The 20,132-nt window shown below is 34.5% G+C and overlaps 1 protein-coding gene across 6 annotated transcripts in view; it reads left to right on the forward strand.

The window, feature by feature from the left end:
- Positions 1-15,190, forward strand: part of LOC113059630 (oxysterol-binding protein-related protein 8-like) — a 73,959-nt gene extending 58,769 nt beyond the window's left edge. For 4 of the 6 annotated variants that reach the window (XM_026228175.1, XM_026228199.1, XM_026228189.1 and 1 more), the window contains 19 exons: positions 776-856; positions 974-1,075; positions 1,403-1,606; positions 2,470-2,554; positions 2,630-2,789; positions 3,833-4,058; positions 4,252-4,436; positions 5,669-5,750; positions 5,836-5,934; positions 6,015-6,111; positions 6,191-6,289; positions 8,345-8,442; positions 8,604-8,693; positions 8,898-9,034; positions 9,973-10,158; positions 10,820-10,976; positions 12,188-12,290; positions 12,374-12,479; positions 13,139-15,190. In XM_026228175.1, coding sequence (XP_026083960.1) covers positions 776-856; positions 974-1,075; positions 1,403-1,606; positions 2,470-2,554; positions 2,630-2,789; positions 3,833-4,058; positions 4,252-4,436; positions 5,669-5,750; positions 5,836-5,934; positions 6,015-6,111; positions 6,191-6,289; positions 8,345-8,442; positions 8,604-8,693; positions 8,898-9,034; positions 9,973-10,158; positions 10,820-10,976; positions 12,188-12,290; positions 12,374-12,479; positions 13,139-13,271 — 2,430 coding nt within the window. In that variant the 3' untranslated portion in view covers positions 13,272-15,190. The remainder of the gene's footprint in view (positions 1-775; positions 857-973; positions 1,076-1,402; positions 1,607-2,469; positions 2,555-2,629; positions 2,790-3,832; positions 4,059-4,251; positions 4,437-5,668; positions 5,751-5,835; positions 5,935-6,014; positions 6,112-6,190; positions 6,290-8,344; positions 8,443-8,603; positions 8,694-8,897; positions 9,035-9,972; positions 10,159-10,819; positions 10,977-12,187; positions 12,291-12,373; positions 12,480-13,138) is intronic. The other 2 variants (XM_026228185.1, XM_026228204.1) reach the window with 1 other exon arrangement.
- Positions 15,191-20,132: the final 4,942 nt, after the last annotated feature.

Genomic DNA, 20,132 nt, shown 5'->3' on the forward strand with positions numbered 1-20,132 from the left:
CAAATTCACACTAAATGCATTTATGACTGTAAAGCATATCTGTGTGTGTCAAAACCGTGATTAAAATTGAAATCGCTAAATTGATCAAAGAAATCACTATAGGTTTTTTTTTTTGTCCTATAATATATAATGTATGTAATATAATGTATCTGCATAATTTGTATTAATTGGTTAAGTTTTACTAAAAGTAATAAAAGGGAAATATTGTGGCTGAATATATATCATTTTTTTATATATAATTTTTTATTTAATTTAATATGTGTATATCTGAAATAAAAATTTAATGTTTCTTTTATTTTAAGTAATAGAAATGTATGTTTTAGTTCTGGTTTTAATTTTAAGTTTAAGTTTTAGTAATTTATTTGTTTTGTCATTTATATTGGTGTTTTTTTTTTTTATGTCTACATTGTTTTTTTATTAATTTTTAATTTAGTTTTATGAAAACTAAAAATAAATTTAAAAAATGTTTTATTTTAATGCTAATAATGTTTAATATTTTATTTTCTTTTGAGGTAATGTTTAATTTATATATACATGCACACAGTTTAATATTTGTTCAAAATAAAATAACTTTTTAAAAATAATTTGTTTTATCAATTACTTATTTAAAAAAAATACATATATTTACATTTTATTTGTGTGCGTGCATGTATAAATAATATAGGTATATGTGTGTATTATGCCACTCTAATTTAGCCCAACTAAAGGCACAGCTCATAATATCATAATGTGCATGATGCGGTGTAAATTCCTAACCCTTATGTTGGTTTTGCAGTCAGAAACCAAGCTCTATAATGGCTCGGATAAAGATGTATCGGCGTCTGGAAACAAACTTAATAAGAAGGAGTCACTCAAGGTACAGTCACATTCATTAATTGATCAATACATGCTTTCAGTGCATTTCTTATGTATGCATTCTGATTACTAAAGATAATAACTAATAATGTGACGTTGTGCGTGCATGTCTGTTCAGGTGCAAAAGAAGAACTACAGAGAAGAGAAAAAACGCGCCGCTAAAGAGCTGCTCAGCACCATCACTGATCCATCTGTCATCGTCATGGCCGACTGGCTCAAGGTTAGTCCTTAAATACAGAACACACTTTTTTATAGTGCAAAATCTTGTTTTAATAATGCATGCTTTATAATGCATGTCCATTTAATTTTTCATTAAATCTGTAGTGCATCCAGAGTTGACCGATCCATTAAGTTTTGGTAGTTAATCCAAAGAGACGAAAGCATGATTAAAAAGTGGACAGCACTGCAAGGGTAAACAGCTTGTGCTAATAACTCTCATTGATGATAACACGTGAAAAAAGAGCTGCAGGGTCTGGAGGAAAGGAGGTTAAATCGATCTTAGCTTTCGATCGGTCCAGTCCTGTATGAGTCGCTCTTTCTCTGTCAGATCCGAGGCACGCTGAAGAGCTGGACCAAGCTGTGGTGTGTGCTGAAGCCAGGAGTCCTGCTCATCTATAAAACTAATAAGAACGGCCAGTGGGTCGGGACCGTCCTGCTCAACGCCTGCGAGCTCATCGAGAGACCCTCCAAGAAGGACGGCTTCTGCTTCAAGCTCTTCCACCCGCTCGAGCAGTCCATCTGGGCCGTCAAGGTATAGAGAAAACTCAGCGGGAGCCATTCAGATTAAGATAAATCATTTTAGAATTTGCAATATTATTTAATTATTAGAAGGGTTTTTCAAAGGGCTTCTAATTATTTTGGGGTCCTAATTAAATAATAAAAATAATAATTATTATTATTTATATATATATATATATATATATATATATATATATATATATATATATATATATATATTCAAAGTTCTAAAAAAGGTGTTAAATACATATTAAAAATAAGATTAAAAAAGAAGTAATCTACAGATATTATGTGTATATATATTTAATACATAATAAATACATTAATATTGAATATAATATAAAAAATTTAAATAGAAATAGAAAACATTTTGTGAGGATACTATAAAAAAGGATTGAATAAAATGTTTATAGATTTATATTAGTATTTTATTAACTTTTTAAATGTTATTAATAATAAAAAAAACTAAAATGTATTTTATTTTTTATATACAAGTTTTTTGTATTATAATATATTATGGTTTGTTTTTAGAAAAAAACATATTTACCTGATTTTGATTTTGAATTTGATAGAAGGCTCATAAGAACAGCATTAATTTATTAAATCTTTGGAACATTATAAATGTCTTTAGTATTTAGTATTTTGAACATGTTAATTCATCCTCACTGAAAAAAAAGTATTAATTTATTTATTAAAGCATCTATTAAACTGTGTGTATTAAATAAACTAAATAAATATATATTTTAAAATGAAAGGAAGGTATAAAAACAACAACAATAATAATAATAATAATAAATTCTTTTTAATATTCAAGATTTTTTTATATATTACTTGTATTCGTTTGTATGTGTGGCTGAAGTGTTTCTGATGTTTCAGGGTCCTAAAGGAGAAGCCGTGGGCTCCATCACTCAGCCGTTACCCAGCAGCCACCTGATCTTCAGAGCAGCTTCAGAATCAGACGGTGAGACACACACACACACACACACACACAGAAGGAGCGCTGTATGTCTTTATAAACCTGGTGTCATGTGTGCAGGCCGCTGTTGGATGGACGCTCTTGAACTGGCTCTGAAATGCTCGAGTTTGCTGAAGCGAACGATGATCCGAGAGGGCAAAGAGGAGATGACGCAGACCGCAGAGCACTCGCAAATCAACTTCTACAGTCTGCTGAGGGCACACAACATGCAGGGCTTTCAGTGAGACACACACATTAACACTGGCTCTCTAGGTTCATATTTAATTCAGCGCTGATAAAAAGTGACACTCGCATATTAATTTTTAATGTCTGACGTTCAGCGGCGGAGTGGCGTAACTTTCACTTTAAATCTTAAGCGAGAGTTCAGTCTTGGTTGAGACCATAGTTCTTTCTACTTTATGCCATGTGACCAATACTAGAAATGACTTAGATTAAATGCACATTTTAAAATGAAGTGCATTAATGTCCACAGTGTTTTTTTTCCCATAGAGGTTTAAATAACAAAAACATCTTTATAAACCATGAACCAAACCAAGCAGCTACAAGTTTAATCACAACAATACAAACTTTGATTTCAAGCTAAAATTACATGAAAATGTAAAAAAATTATATATAGAGAGAGAGTTTGTGTTCCCTGCAAGCTCTTTTGATGCGTAGACTCTCTGATTGGTGGAATTCCCTGTAAGGAATCATGGGAAATGTAGTTTTTCACTTTTCTCTTTTTTTATCTTAAATTTGATTTTAAAAGTAAGTTGAAATAATGCAAACAGGTGGTTTAAAAAAAATTAAAAAAAATAAATCTTATTACTTTGGAAGTAAAGTTTTTGCTTCCAAAACTGTAAATTGCCATAAAAAAATCAAGTGTTTTAAAGAAAAATATTTTTTTTTTGAAATTTTCTATTTATATAAATATATTTATTAATGTAAATATACACATACATACATTTTCTATTTATATATTTATTTGTAATTTTATAATGAATAATTATGTTCATAATTATTTATTTAAACATAACATATATATATTAGTAGTTAAGATTTGAAAATGAAGTTAACCAAACAAGGTAAAGTCACTGTAGCTAAATAAATTTATAGATTATAATTTATTATAATTTATTTAAAATAAGAATAATCACTTTAACAAACAATTTTTCTAAGCAAATTTGTTATATGAACTGACTGTTTGACTCCGTATGCACATATTGACTGATTAATGCAAGTCCTGTGTTCGCATACAAACTGAGAGTTTGTGTGATCCGTCAGGTTTAACGACAGCGACCAGTTTAAGGATCCGGACCTGTACTCGGATAAATCGGACCGTGAGAACGAGCAGGAGCCGGAGGAGTGGGACAACGAGGTGATGGAGAAAAGTGAGGAGAGCGACAGTGACACGTCAGAGCGACAGGACGACTCGTACATCGACCTGGATCCCAACGAGACGCTGCGGGAAACGACGTACATCGAGCAGAGCCACGAGGAGCTGGGAGAGGTGTGTGAGCGTGACATCATCATCATGAGTTATCGAGGTCCTCACATGCGTTCGGCTGGAGTGGAGTGTTATTGACACACACATGCTAACTCAGTATTCAGCAGACAGCTGGGAGATGAACAGTAAGTTTGTGGTGGATATGACACAGTCTGTTCATTCAAGCTGTGTGTGTGTGTGTGTGTGTGTGTTTCAGGCAGGCGAAGAGTCTCAGACAGAAACGGTATCAGAGGAGAATAAATCTCTGATCTGGACTCTCCTGAAGCAGGTTCGGCCCGGCATGGACCTGTCTAAAGTGGTGCTGCCCACCTTCATCCTGGAGCCACGCTCCTTCCTGGACAAACTGTCCGATTACTACTATCACGCCGACTTCCTGTCCGAGTGAGAGAGTAACACACACACACACACACACACGTTCAGCTTAGAGTATGCAGATGCTACTTTATATCCACTGATAACCAAACGAAAGCTAATAGTGTTCCTGTGGCTAGTGGTAGAGCATTGTGTTAGCAGCGCAAGGTTGTGGGTTTGATTCCCAGGGAACACACGTTATGTGAAAACTGTTAGCCTGAAAGCACTGTAAGTCGCTTTGGATAAAAGCGTCTGCTAAATGCATTTAGTTAAATTAATAGAAAATCACGATTGAGAGTAAAGGTGAAAAACATAGACATTTTAGATGAAAATGTTACGATAGAAAACAAAACTAAGATTTGAAATGTTAAAACAAATTTAATTGAAATTGAAGTAAAAAAAAAAAATGACCAAAATGACCAAAATAAAAATGATAGAAGAACATAAAATTGTTAAAACAGACTAAAAATGAAAATGTTAAAATATACGCAAGCTACTGTAATAGTATATAAATAATTAGTAAAATTACATTGGAAATAGAAGCATACATGGAATTGCTTTTTATCTTGTGTTCCAAATTAGTCTTTTATTAGGGACAATAAATTGTGTAAAAAACATAATTGATAAAAATAATAAAATGATAATTATTATTTGTTTATTATGGTAAACCATTTATATGTAGTTTATTTGTTTTTTGTTTATTTTATTATTTTATATTTATGATTAATTTATTTTCATTATTTATATGTAATTTATATTAAAAATAATTTTAGCATAGTTCTGGATTAAAAATGAAGTGGACCAAACCTGGTAAAATCAAAATGAAATAAATCAAATGTATAATAATAACAAAAAAAATATTTAAACTCAACAATGTGTCCACATATACTTAAAAATAAAATAAAATGTCAAAACAAACGTTATTTTGGTATTGTTGAAATACTAGTATAGTTTTTTTGTAATGTTTATTTGTAGTAATATTTTGAATAAGATTTTGTTAATGTTTTCACATTATTTTTAGGTCATGGTTTATTGATTTTGTTGTTTGTCTTTTTAATGTCTAAATAATATTTATACATTCTGATTTATTAGTTGTTGTTTTTTTCACAGCAAGAATGTTTTTTTTTTAATAGTTTAATAGTTAGTTAACCCTATTATTATTATTAACCCTGTAAAAAAAATACAAGCAAAGGCATCAAATCAGATTTTCGGTCATTTTTTACAATAACCTTACTGTAATTGTGTTTTGTTGAACTCATCAGAGCGGCGGTGGAGGAAAACGCTTATAACCGTCTGAAGAAAGTGGTCAAATGGTACATTTCTGGATTCTACAAGAAGCCAAAGGTAAACACACATTCACTAACAACCCTTCAGACGTCTGGACATCTGTTGTTTTCTGTCATCTTTTCATTGTTTGTGTCACTGACAGGGTTTGAAGAAACCGTACAACCCCATTATCGGAGAAACATTTCGCTGTTTGTGGATCCACACCAAAACCAACAGCAAAACCTTCTACATCGCAGAACAGGTCAAGCAGCGAAATCCACTTTAATTCAGATCAGTTTCTACTGCGCTTCATACCAACGCAACGTTTCTGTCCTCCTCCAGATATCCCATCATCCTCCAGTTTCAGCCTTTTACGTCAGCAACAGGAAGGATGGCTTTTGTCTCAGCGGCAGCATCCTGGCCAAGTCCAAGTTTTACGGTAAGAAGATACGTTGATAGATCACGTCATTTTGTGCAACACGCGTGTCTGATTGCGAGTTTGTTGGCATGTTTCTCAGGAAACTCTCTGTCGGCCATCTTGGACGGTGAAGCCAGGCTGTCGTTTCTGAACAGAGGAGAGGATTACGTGATGAACATGCCCTACGCACACTGCAAAGGTCCGTCTACACACACACACACACACACACACACACACACACACACACACACACACACTCTGTGTATCTGAATACAGCGCTCATACTGACACCCGTGCCCTGTGTTGTCTTCTGTAGGGACACATCTAGGTATGTTCACATGTTACTCGTTTAGATACATGTGCAGTAAACAGTCTAGAGTTTTACATTTAGTTCATGTTTGAGAGTTTGGTAACACTTTATCTTTCAATAATTACAATAAAACATTATTGCATTATATAACACTTGATTAGATCATGTGCATTTAAATTGATAAATATTATTTATAGCATATATATATATATATATATATATATATATATATATATTGTGACGAGTCAGCTGCCTCCTCCCTGATTGTCACCGGCACCCCGTCCTAAATCGCCGCCCTTCACCAGGCTCCCGACTGGAGTGGGTGTGTGAGAGGAGGGGCGCTGGACGAGTCAGGGCTGGCGGCGTGTGATGGGGCACACCTGAAGGAAGTGGAGCCTCATTACCGCCGCTGGTTAAAAGCCCAACGCGCCTCTCCTCAGGAGACCGGTCTCTTCCCCGTGCATGCACACTGGTGTCCTCGTGGGTCCAGGAAGGGAGCGTTGAGGGACTCCCGCGCCACCAAGACGTGAGCTGCCGGACCCGCGATCCGGAGGAGAACCGCACCCGTTTACACGGCCGACGGGCCAGGATGCCGGGCCGTCCATCCCCTACCAGCGCCGCGGCCAATGAGAGAGACGCGGCCGCTAGGAGAAGCCGCCGCCCCTCGCGCCCCGGACCTAGGAGGGGAGCGCGTGCGGCCGCCGGACTCCGCCCCTTGCCTGGACCCTTCCTCGGTGAACACTGCCTGACCCACACAAACCCCGCAGCACAACGAGGACACCAGATCCCCTGTTATTTTGGACACTTCCCCCCTTTGGCCACTTTTATTCCCTTTGTTTTATGATTTCTGTTAATAAAAGCCTCTCCGAGGCCTGACGCCACGCCCACTGTGTCTGTCTTGTGCTCCTCCCGTGACAATATATATATAATATATATTATTCTAAGTAATTGTTATGTAATGTTATGTATATTTAGAAAGTAATAAAGAAATTATTTTATAAAATAAATGAAATGAAATATAGAAATTTGATTTGAAATTGAAATGTTTTTGTACATATATTGTATATTTAAAATGTGCACTGTTTTTATATAATTAATATTTATAAATATTTATATAATATCTATATGATTCATAATTATAAATAATTTTTTTTAATGTGTTTACATAATATATGTATGTGTACTGTTTAGTTATTATGTATATATAAATACACACACATACATTATATATATTAAAAATATTTACATTTATATATTTGTATTATATTATTATTATAATATATATATATATATATTTACAAATATAAAAATATGTAATTATATAAATATTCAGAAATATATTTCATAATTATAACTTAACATTTTAATACATTTATTTAAATATATTAATTATTAATTAATAATAGTAATTATTATTATATATAGAAATACATTTATAATTGTGTATTTGTGTGTATGTATGCGTATATATATATATATATATATATATATATATATATATATATATATATATATATATAAAATTTTAAATACATATTTAATAGTTTTTTTCTCATTTTTTTACTTTTGATCTGTTAATCATGTAAACTGCTTGTTTTATTCTTTTTATTATTTTCTTCATGATTATTTTACTTTCTTTTATGTAAAGCACTTTGAATTACCATTGTGTACGAAACGTGCTATATAAATAAACTTGCCTTGCCTTAATGTCTAATTGTTAATATAAAGTGTTACCAAGCCCCATCTCTTGAAGAGTAATGTCTAGCAAGTGTCATGTTTTCCGTCTGTCCGTCCAGTGATACTTGCGTTATTGTAAGACAGTTTTATAAGAGAGCAAGTGCAAATAAAATAACTCTTACACACACCGGTGTATTCACTAACACTCAGATACATCACAGATTAACACATGGTGTGTGTGTGTGTGTGTGTGTGTGTGTGTCTCAGGGATCCTGTATGGGACGATGACTCTGGAGATGGGCGGTCAGGTGTCCATCACCTGTGAGAAGACGGGCTACAGCGCTCAGCTGGAGTTCAGACTCAAGGTGTGTGTGTTTATACATGCGTTTTCAAGCTTTTGTGACATTTAGAAGAACAGTGGGGCGCAGACAGAAAGGCCACACTGATAACAGCACAACATCCACAAATGAGCGATGCTTCATGTGACTCGATTCAGTGGCGTGACTGATATTTCTCTGTCCATCAGCCGTTCCTCGGCAGCAGTGACAGCGTGAATCAGATCAGCGGGAAGATCAAGCTCGGGAAGGAGGTGCTGGCGACACTTGAGGGGCACTGGGTGAGTACCAGACCCTCTGCTCATAATAACCAGTAGAAATCAGCTGTAAATATTACATAGAAATCTGAACATGTGTTTGGTCACATTACATGTCAATCAAATTGTAAAAGTAGGCGGTTCTTAGCCGGAATGGTGACAAATCTGTTAGTTTCTTTTAGAGGGCAGATGTCATTGTGTGTGTGTGTGTGTGTGTGTGTTTTACAGGACAGTGAAGTCTTCATCAATGATAAGAAGACGGGTGAGATGGAGATGTTCTGGAACCCGACGCCGGAGCTGAGACAGAGCCGTCTGATCCGCTGCACCGTCCCTCCTGAAGAACAGAGCGACTTTGAGTCCGAGAGGTAACCGGACTCTTCACCTCGTTTACACAGAGCAGAAAACCTCAAAGGTGATGGGAACTGGACCATTTCTGATGAATAAATCAAAGTAGGGCTGTATAATGAACCAAATGGTGAAATTAACTAGTGTTTGTGAAGAATAATCCACAAAAAGACTAATAAACTGGAAAAATACTACTACTAAAAATAATAATAATATTATTCTTACTTAGATTTTTCATCCATGCTATAATTTTAAAAAGGAAAGGAAATAAAACTATTTTTAGTATTAATTAAATTAAGAATGGTTTAATGCATTCAGTTTTTATTAAATTTGTATAAAATTAAAAAAAAAAACAGAAAAAAAATATATGGACAGCACAGAATCTCTTAATATGTTTCATAAGGCTCTATTATCAAAGTTTTAGTAAATTAATAAATTATTTGAATTCACTTTAGTTTTCAATATTTTATTAATCAATTTTAATGGTTTTTAATAAAATCCAGGAAAATAATAAATAAAACGGAACTTGGGAAAAGTTGAATTAATTAGACATGCAGTTTTTTTAAATACTAACATAGAGAAAATAAATATGATTTTATGTTTTTTTTTAAGTATCATTAAAATTGGAATTCAGAAAAATGTAAATGGAAAACAATGGAATAAATAAAGGAGAAATGGAAATCCAGAAACATTAAACAGTAAAAAAAAAATAAAAAAATCCAGATTTCTTTTATTTATTATTAAATCTTTAATTGTTGTTTAAAATGAATAAATGTATTATTATTATAAATGTAAATAAAAAATGGAATCCAGAAAAAAATCTATTTTAAATCAAATCTACTTCAAAACGAAGGGATTTTATAGGGCTCTGCGTGATCTCTAACGCTCAGTAACAGGAGAAATAAACTTAATCAGGAAAACGGACACATTTTCATTAGTCTTTCTCTGTCATCTTCAGGCTGTGGCAGCATGTGTCTCGGGCCATCAATAACAAGGACCAGACGGAGGCGACCAATGAGAAGTTCATCCTGGAGGAGGCTCAGAGGAAGGCGGCCCGCGAGCGCAAGGCCAAGTGTGAGGAGTGGATGCCCGCTCTGTTCGAGCAGGACCCGGCCACCGGAGAGTGGCATTACCGCTACGCCGAGTAAGTCACACCTGCCTGCTCCATTCACGATACTCCTCCTGCAGAGCGTATGCAGTCCGTGTGCAGCTGTTTGCCACAAACACAACCTTTGTGTCCCTGGAACTTTTGATTAGTAATATGCATTGCTAAGAGCTTCATTTGGCGACTTTAAAGGCCATTTTCTCAATATTTGAATTTTTTTGCACCCTCAGATTCCAGGTTTTTTTTAAATAGCTGCATCTCGGGCCAAGTATTGGAAAAACAAACATTTAAACAGCCTTCGGTCTACTTTCCTTATGTTTAACAGTAGTAGGCTATCAAAAACATTTACCACTAAAACAAACAGTCACACTCTCGTGTCTTTTCCTTTATATTTAAATCTTCAAGAAAAGCAATTCTGCGGTTCATTAATAACTTTGTTTTTCTACCTCCATGAATGCCATATTGGCTTGTCCATCTAAAAGTGCACTTTTCTTTGTTTTAAACCTAGCCAAAAAGCCAAGTGTGTTGACTGTGAAACATAGTAGGCTTTATGTAATTGTAATAATGAGTTGACATGGGTGCAAAAAAAAATATGCACCGCAGATGGAGTATGTGTGAAACAGGCTTAACACCTGCTGCCCCCTGCTGGACAGGAAGTGCATTGTTTACTGTGAGGACGCTGTGTTTCTCTGTGTCCTAGCACTCGTCCGTGGGATCCGCTCAACGATCTGATTCAGTTCGAGAAAGACGGCTGTATTCAGACCAAAGTGCGCCACAGGACGCCTATGGTACGTTCAGCCAGTGTAGTTAGTCTCAGTACCCAGCAGGGCTCCCGGAGGGACAATTACCTGAGCCAGGTACGTCCTTCTGTCCCCGTCCCTCCCCTCCCTCGTTCTACCCACAATCCCTTTCTCTGCTTCCATCTCATCACCGTCTGCCGCTGCCTGCGCTCTCTGTCCTTTCTTCAACCAACCAATTCCCATTGTGCGAAGCAACCAATCATCTGCTGCCTCACCTGGTCACATGACCGCTGTCTCGTTTTCAGCTTTTGTTTTTTCTTTGTGCTCTTTGACATTTGCAAGTGACTTTTGCATGCATGCATGTGTCATCTTTCTTTGTTTTGTTTTTTTTGGTTGCATCAGGCATGCTCTTTGCAACTAGGATCCAGAATTAACTTTGGTTTGTGAATCTTTGTAAAACTTCTGGAAATCTTTGGAAACGCTAGTTTATTTACAGTGTTTTTAGTGTTATTCTGAAAGATTTAAATAAATAAAAAAAGCGGTTTAAAATTATATTTGCCTTTCAATGTACTAATGTAAAAAATTAATTATTAGAACTTAAATTATCATTTACATAATAAATGTAAATGTAATAAAAATATTTAAATAATAAAAATTGAAATGAAATGTGCAGTTAAATAAAAACCGTAAATAAAAAAATGATTAGAAATAAAATTTGCATTCAAACAAATAATACATGTAATGTTAAAAAGATCATATATTGCATTTAATTTAAATAAACAAATAAATGCAATAAAAATAAGTAGCGATTAAATATGCATCTAAATAGCAAATTAAAAAATGAAAAAAAATAATTTGAAATTTAAATTTACACAATAAATAGCAAATACAAATAATTAGAAATTACATATGCATTCAAAAAATACATTTATGATTTAAATAAATAATTGTAATAACAGAAATCAAAAAAATCTATTTGCTTTTAAATAAATAATATCATTAAAAAAATTGAAATCAAATTTGCAACTTTTTTGCAAGCAAAAATATACAAGAGGAAAAACTGCTTATTAATCCCATTATTATAGGGATAATAAAACCTTTTTGTAACCCAGTATACAGCTTAATGGCCAGTATTTCATGTGTACGGCTGGTAAAGTTGTACTTTCCTCATTTGCAGATTAAAAAAGTTCATTTTGGACCCTCTTTGAAGCCTTTCAAAAATGCCTGTGATTCACATACACAATCCAGACTGTCTTAACCATGACATAAAGACTGAAACGTGAATGTCCTGCTCTTGTCGGCGTGTGTGTGTGTGTGTGTTTGATCAGGTGACGGGACCCAAGCGGAAACATAAGAGTGACAAACCTAAAAGTCCAGAAAGTGGCTGCTCGTCTCCAGAGCCGGACCGCCAGGACTCTTCAGGCAGCGAGAGTACGTCACACACACACACACACACACACACAAACACACAAACACACACACTGATAACAGACTCATAGTGATCTTTCATTCAGGGCACAAGAGCAAACACAACACCCGCCTCCGAAAGAAAGGAACAGATTTGAGTGAAATCCAAAGTGCCATTGAGTCGATCAGACAAACCCAGGAAGACATTAACAGGTAAAACACTTCTTACTACCTCACACTTAATGAATGTGTTATTTTTAGGAATGTAATGATATTATCAAGGTCACATGACAATATAAAACGATAGGTCTTAAGGGCAAAAAGTGTTGTTTTAAAAATATATTTACTGCTTTTTGTTACATAAAAGGTCTTTAAAGTTGTGTTTTGGGCCGTTATGCTTTGGCACAGTAACGAAAGCACAATAAGGATTAATAATCCCTTCATCAAGTCAGTTTTTGCTCCACGTTTCAAAGCGAAGCTCTTCCTAAAACACCAGTGTGAATGTAATTTAGACTGAGAAAGAATACAACAAATAAAAAGAGGGTCGAGTCCCCTTTGAAGTTCAGGAAAATCAATTCACTTAAGTGTTTTTTTTTGTTAAGATCATGGGTTGGAGCTCAAAATTTTGCACTCTTAAAATGCATAATTAAAAAAATTTACACAATTTACAAAAAAAAATCCAATCCTTTGTTTTTTTTTTTTTTTTAACTATCGCAATAAATATCGTATCGTGGACTTAATATCGTGATATTATCATATTGTGAGATTTTTTTTTTTTTTTTTTACATCCCTGATTATTATATCAAGAATGCATCAATAAACCCTTGAGATGATGAGAATATTAACTTTGGTTTGTCTGCTCTTGAATCTAGGAGCGTCAACACTTTGAGGAGTCGAGTGGCGAATCAGTCGTCGACAGAAAGTTCATTCCTGACGCAAAGAGACGTGGCCATCATCCTCTTCCTCATCTTCCTCCAGGTCCTCCTCAACTTCATCTTTAAGTAACGGTCGAGAATGACCCAGAAACCTCACTCCATCCTTCAATCAGTATCGCCTCGCCACACTGACGGTTTCGTTTTTTTATGGATTTGTGTTGCGATCGCTGCGAAAGGACGGCCAATATTGGACTGAAGTGCATTGTGGGATGTTTTAGAAATGACTGTTTACTTTTATTCCTCACTAAGAGAAAATCTCATCAGCCTCTGAACCATTTAGGCCATTATTTTAATTGAATTTTATAATATTTTTACCCTTCATCAGCGCCCCCTGCTGTAGCGGAGGATGTAAGTTTTATAAAATCTAGATCACCCCCGGCCCAAATTAGGGGGGAAAAAATATATATATAAATATATATAATATTGCTTAACAAATCCCCTATTCTACACATTTGGTTTCTATTTGTTTAACTTTTATGAATTTGTGTTGTGATTGTTGCGAGAGGACGGACAATATTGTGCCGAAGTGCATTGTGGGATGTTTTAGAAATGACTGTTTACTTTTCAAAACGAGGAAATCACATCAGCCTCTTAACGGTTTAGACCATTGTTTTATTTATTTGTATTCATTTTTATCCTCCAGCAGCGCCCCCTGCTGTAGCGGAGGACACATGATGATATTAAAAACAAATTATCAAATCCAAATAATTTTTTTCCTCTTACAATTGGTAAAAATATGTCTTTTACCTAACAATAACCCTGTTTTACATATTTTGCATTGTGATGTTATTTTCATGACACACACAAAACACATTTCACCCCAGATTGTCATGACCTAAGTGCAAAAAAACAATCTCGTTCTCACTGTTACCCCAAAAAAAAAAAAAAAGTGTATTTGTACGTAATAGTATTTAATGAACTGCCTGATTGAAATACAATTTTAACCGACACGTTATACTAATGAAAATATAGAAAATGCTGCCCTAAAACTAAAATATTTTGATTTCTTAAAAGTTCACTCACACATAAAACTTAAAAGGGTTTAATATTTCTGATGTTACTTGTATTTTATGACATTTTTATTAAACGAATGAAGGATGTTGGAGTTGAGGTCAAATGTTGTATTATTTAAAAACTGTGTCCGGGAACAATTTCACTATGAATCTTAAATTGATCCTGCATTTCATACGTGTTTGAAGGTTATAATGTTTAATTTATTCAAACGATACCGACGCGTGTACAGCATAGCGAGCGTCACATTTAATATTACTCTGAGGAAACCGTAGATCTAGGCGTAGTGAACCTGTAGCAGGAAACATGTACTTTTGTAGTTGCTTGACTCTCGTCTGCCACTGTTACATCAGACTAGATGTACGATTAACGAGCCAAATAGTCTGAGAGTAGATTAGCGTCTAAACGTCGCTTCTGTATATAACCAAGAACCGATTTCCTTTTGTACTTGTAGAGAGATGCAGTTAACCCATAGCCCACGTGTCTTTGTTCTGCGGGCGTTCGGTCGCTCACACAGCGTGTTTGAATGTGCTTACGTCGACAGGAACTATTAAAAAAAACATGTGCCTTTCCAAGTTTGAGGGATGTTGAGCCCGACTGTTGCATTCCTACCATGGTTTGTCTTTCTTTCTCTTGGAGTGAATGTGCCATATTCAGAGGTTTTAGATTCGTCCCGGAGCTCGACGCTGTCTGTAGTCGTGCATCTGCCTCCGAAGCAGGGATCAATCTCCACATGCATCACGTTCAGTGTTCTTTAGATCGGTTTCTTTTTCTTTTCTTTTCTTTTCTTTGATTTGCACCAGGCTCTTTTTAAAGCGTTTTCACTCCAGGTGATCTTTGTTGGTTTTGTTTTTGTTTTGGATTATTTCCTGCAGTTGTGTCTTTGTACAGATGATGCTTTATTTGTGATACAGAAATAACTTTCTGTAAGTTTATTGTTACCTGTGACATATCACCAAATAAATGAAAAAGAACGAACTCCTGCTTCTCCTTTCTTTGCACATCTCTTCATCAGACATTTAGCTTTAAGCCTTTGTTTATTTATTTATTTATTTATTTTTCGTTTCCTTTTTATTTTTGTTTATTTTTTATGTTTATACTTTTTATTGTATTTAAATTTTATTATTTTATTGTTATTTTTCATTAACTTTATTCAAAGCTTAAGATTTGACATTTTATTTTTTATTTCTTTATTAATTTATACACCATCATTTTTTCATAGTGTTATTTTTAGTTTTTTTTTTTCATTTTTATTATTATTAATAATAATATTTTGTATATGTATTTCATAGTTGATGTACTAACTAGTATCATTTAAACGTTTACAAATATTCAAATCGTGTTAAATATCTTAGCACAGTCTAATAATTGTGTTTAGTTGTAAAGTAAGTTATATATATATATATATATATATATATATATATATATATATATATATATCTGTGTGTGTGTGTGTGTGTATAATTTTTTATTCATTAATGATACTGTTTTATGAAACTAATATTGACAGATGTGTTCACTATTATCTGTGTGATGATGATTTCAGGAAATTCCTCCTGTCATTTTAGATGCACTTACTCAAATAACCAGCAGAGGGGGCTCGTAGACTTCACTTCAAAAATTTAAACTCATCTACTGTAATTATTCGCTTAAGCCAAAATCTTCTCTATTTAAGGCATCGTGTTTGATGCTGACGTCAGACCGCGAAAGCTTGTCCTCGGGATGACGTCACAACCCGGGTGAGTTCACATGCGCGCTCGCTCGTGCACGAGAGCATCCAGACGTCAGTCAGACCAAGAAGAGCAGTTCATTCTTATCTAACTTCAAGTATGTAAATTGATGTTTTAAAATCGTTTAGTTAAGGCTACCAGAATGACTGAATGAATGTTTTAAAGGTGTTGTTGTGCAGCTGCAGTGTCCTTAGCATTATTGATATTTTGAATTCAATTTTATATTTATATTTTTCACTTTTAAGTTTGGTTAAAGTATTTAGTGACTGGGCTGTGTGTTTGTCATTAAAAAAAATACTTATTTTGTTTTTATTGCCAACTTTTTGTTTATCAGTTTTGCTTATTTCTGCAGGATAAAAGAGAAAAAATGCAAAGAGTTAATTTGCAAAAACCAGATAACTCCTTTTTTCTTTTCTTTTCTTTTTTTTTTTTTAAACCTGCATCACAATTAATATCAATCAAACTACAGTTGGGTTGCTTTGATTAAATAATAATAACTAAAATAAAATACATCTAACTAACACAATAAAAAAAAAGTACAAAAAAAACATGGTTTATAAAAACTGAGAAATCTGTTTCTGCAAATAAACTCTTCATATATTTCAGGTAACTTTCATTTTGAGCTATATCCACTTTCATTTCCTCTTAAGAGCATTTAAAAAGCACATTATGCAATTGTGTGTTTCATTTTTATTAAGAGGTTTGTTTGAATCATTAAATTGAGCAATATGCTTGATTTAGCAAGCACCACAAATAACCTTAAGTCATTTCTGATTGAAGCTATAAGGTTAACATGGTCTATTTGTGCATGAATAATAAAAAGGAGTGTTAGACCATGTTGTGAAGTGTTGCATTGATAAATGTGCGCAGAGAGTGAATCACGTGTAGTCCGTCCTGACTCTAGTGTTTATTAAGCCTGAATGATGCTGTTGTTTTCTGTTTCTTGTATTACTTTGTTAGACTTTAGTCGTTAAAACACATTAAAATGCACAAATTGATAAACAGATAAACATAATAATAATAATAAAAAAAATCCAATAAGAGTTTTATTTTTTCACTATTTTCAAATGAAGTCTTTTCATTAAATAATTGTATGATTTAGTTTAACTCATAAACCTCCTGCAGATCCTTCACAAACCCAGTTTGTGAAAACTTGACTTAATATAAATGCATAATATTAATTGCACTTCATTTTGCTGATAACAACAAATATTATAAAATAAAATAGAATATTACTCTATATATCATTATGATACAATGTGATAAACAAGTTAAGTCAAAACTAATCTAAAAGTAGTCTGACTATATCACCTAAAATGTGTCATGTTACTAACTAGAGTTTTTGTCATGTCATTTGGCATCAGTGACGAATCAGTGGGTCAAGATGACTTGGACAGTGCAGTCAGAAGAGTTATTAATAGCAAGACGAGACGAGATCTAATGCTGTAGTCCAGTAAGTGGGTTTCCTTCAGGTCCGGTGTTTTCTAGCGTTGCTAAGAAACCGTCTCCGCCAGCATCTCAAGACGTTTGGGCTTTTGTCTGATCCTGCAGGATACACAGAGACACGAAGCAGACGAAATCCACACAACACAGAGGAGAAATAGAGCCAAGCGTGATCATCATCATCATCATCATCATCACACATGCAGCTCCCGTCATGTGCTTTACATAACAGAGCAAAATACCCCATCACCAAAAGGCTTAGCTTGATCATCTCATTTGGGTTTCAAATAGACATTTTATGCATATAAAAGCATCTCCTTGCTCTGATATCAAAGTCTACTTAAGAATGTTTGATGCACACTTTCTGATCAAACTTTTGAGGAAAATCATAATCATAATCATAATTCTGCTGTCGTTTAGAGGGGTTTTTTTAGCATGAAAAAGGTCTTTTAGTATAATTTTACAAGTGTTGTTCAGCAGGTGCTTCACGTGTCTCTTCGCTGATTTTTATCAAGTAAATGTGAGAATAACTAATATTTCATTTTAAACACTTACTGGACTGAAGCAGCTTGGCTTTACTTGATGAAATCGTTGTGTAGAAAAATCAGTGCCTCTCAGATCTGCTCATTTGTTTCCAGAAGCTTTACTTTCACTATTCCTCGGTGGAGGAATGATCTCCACAAGCCTCCAGAACATCTCGCATCTTCTGAGGAACATTTATTTGGCATAGTTTTGCTCAGTTTGGGCCTCTGAATAAAATTTAGCTTTTTTTTCCCTCTCAATTTTCCCACTATAAGAGCCTTTAATTATTTTTATTTGTATATTTTATTTAAATAATTTTTTTTATAACATTATGTTTTCTATTTCATATATATTTTTAATTTCGAATGATTTGTAATTAATTTTTTAAAATGTATTTATTTATTTTTCTAAAGTTTCAATAAGATGTTTAAATTATTATTTTTTTTTTACTTGATATGTCATGCTTTTAAAGGGTTAATATTGCACTATTATCCCTATTTTTTATTTATTTATTTTTTTTAGCTGACATTTCCCTTACAGTCTGCACCAGTAGAGGTTCAGGTCATCGGGTTTGACCTCTTCTGTTTCTTCTCTTTTATCTGACACTGAACGCACTTTAGCAGGGATTCTCCCTTCTCTTCACACACACACACACACACACACACACGTCTCTTTAAAAGCAGGAGAGCGCTGCCTCAGCAGAGGCTTTATCGTGGCAGGAATCGCATCGCAGCAGATAACAGAAGTGCTGTGGCCGAGCTCTCTTTCAGCTCAGGGATTTACCCAGCGTTAGCACAGACGTCTGACCGCTACACAGTGTGTGCTCCAGCCTCTGATTATCACACATATATTCAGACTGTCTGCTTTCACAGCGCTGGGCTCTTCTGATGCTTATATATAGCGGATGAGTTGATAAATGAGGTCATTATCAGATGCCAACTGCACTTTTCTGTGGCCGAGTGGAAAGCATTTGCTTCATTTAATGTGTACAGTATGTGTAGCTGCCTGAAGCACGAGGATTCAGTCCTGATTCACGTCTGTCAGACTCATGAGCTCATCACTAATCAAACAAACTAACATTCTTCTTGGAACATCAATAGAACGTTTGTTCCAATGTTCTCCAGACGCTCAAAACTTCCAGATTTTTAAACGGTTTAAAAACATTTGTTCTTGGTTATGTGAATGATAAGGGGATAGTTCATTTTGCAAACATCATATGAACGTTACTTATGATGTTCTCAGAAAATGTTTGTGAACATATAACATTTAAGTAAAATTAACATTTAAAAATGTTTAGTCCGACTAAAAAAGTTCAGAAATAAAATATTCTGTGAATGGTGTAGGAGTAATGCTAATGTTTAGAGAACGTTATTAAAGACCAGATAACTTTGCGAACCTTGCCAGAATGTTATGAGAAGATTTTTAATAATACTCTCAAAACTTGAGCACAGTAATGTTAATAATTCTGAAATGTTTTCATTGGACTTTCATCTAATGTTTTTGGAATATTACTACTTGTCTCGGAATGTTCAGATATAACATTCAAGACATTTCCTATAATGTTTGAAAAATTCTAAAACGGAATGTTCATGTAGCGTTCACATAAAAAGATGCTGAATGAGAAGTTTTGACACTGAAATAACTTGAACTGCTCTAAAAACCTCATTTGTCTCATGACGGCAACTTCCACATGTGTTCACATTTATATTTCAACATGATGAAAAACTACTCAAGTCATCTTTTGGATGCAAAAAAAGCTCAATGATTATTCTCTCTCTCTCTCTCTCTCTCATGGAGTTGCATGCTGGGCTTCACTGAGAGTGTATTTTGTTCATTTCTGTGCTGGACTGTGACTCTGTACCTTCAGCTCTTCAGCGTTCTCCAGTGTCACTTCACATTTGTCTCTCCCCGCCTCCTGCTCAAGAACAGAGAGAGAGAGAGTGGGTGAACCAGAAACACTGAAAGAAAGAAAGAAAGAGGAGTCTTCAGAAGAGCCAGATTCTGGCTGGCACAGACAAGATGGCAAGAGAGAGCGGATCTCCACGGCCAACTCAAGATGAAACGCACAATCTTGCACATTCTGCCCACCTAAAACAAAAAAAGAAACTCTGCATGTGAATACATTTATTCTTCAGCTTCTTCAAGTTCTTAGGGCCCTAGAGAAGATCTCTGGAAGACCTCTACATATGCTACAGTCTGAACCATTTGTAATATAGACCTATGTT

The sequence above is a fragment of the Carassius auratus genome, chromosome 4 (assembly GCF_003368295.1).
Source record: "Carassius auratus strain Wakin chromosome 4, ASM336829v1, whole genome shotgun sequence".
Classification (NCBI taxonomy): Eukaryota; Metazoa; Chordata; class Actinopteri; order Cypriniformes; family Cyprinidae; genus Carassius; species Carassius auratus.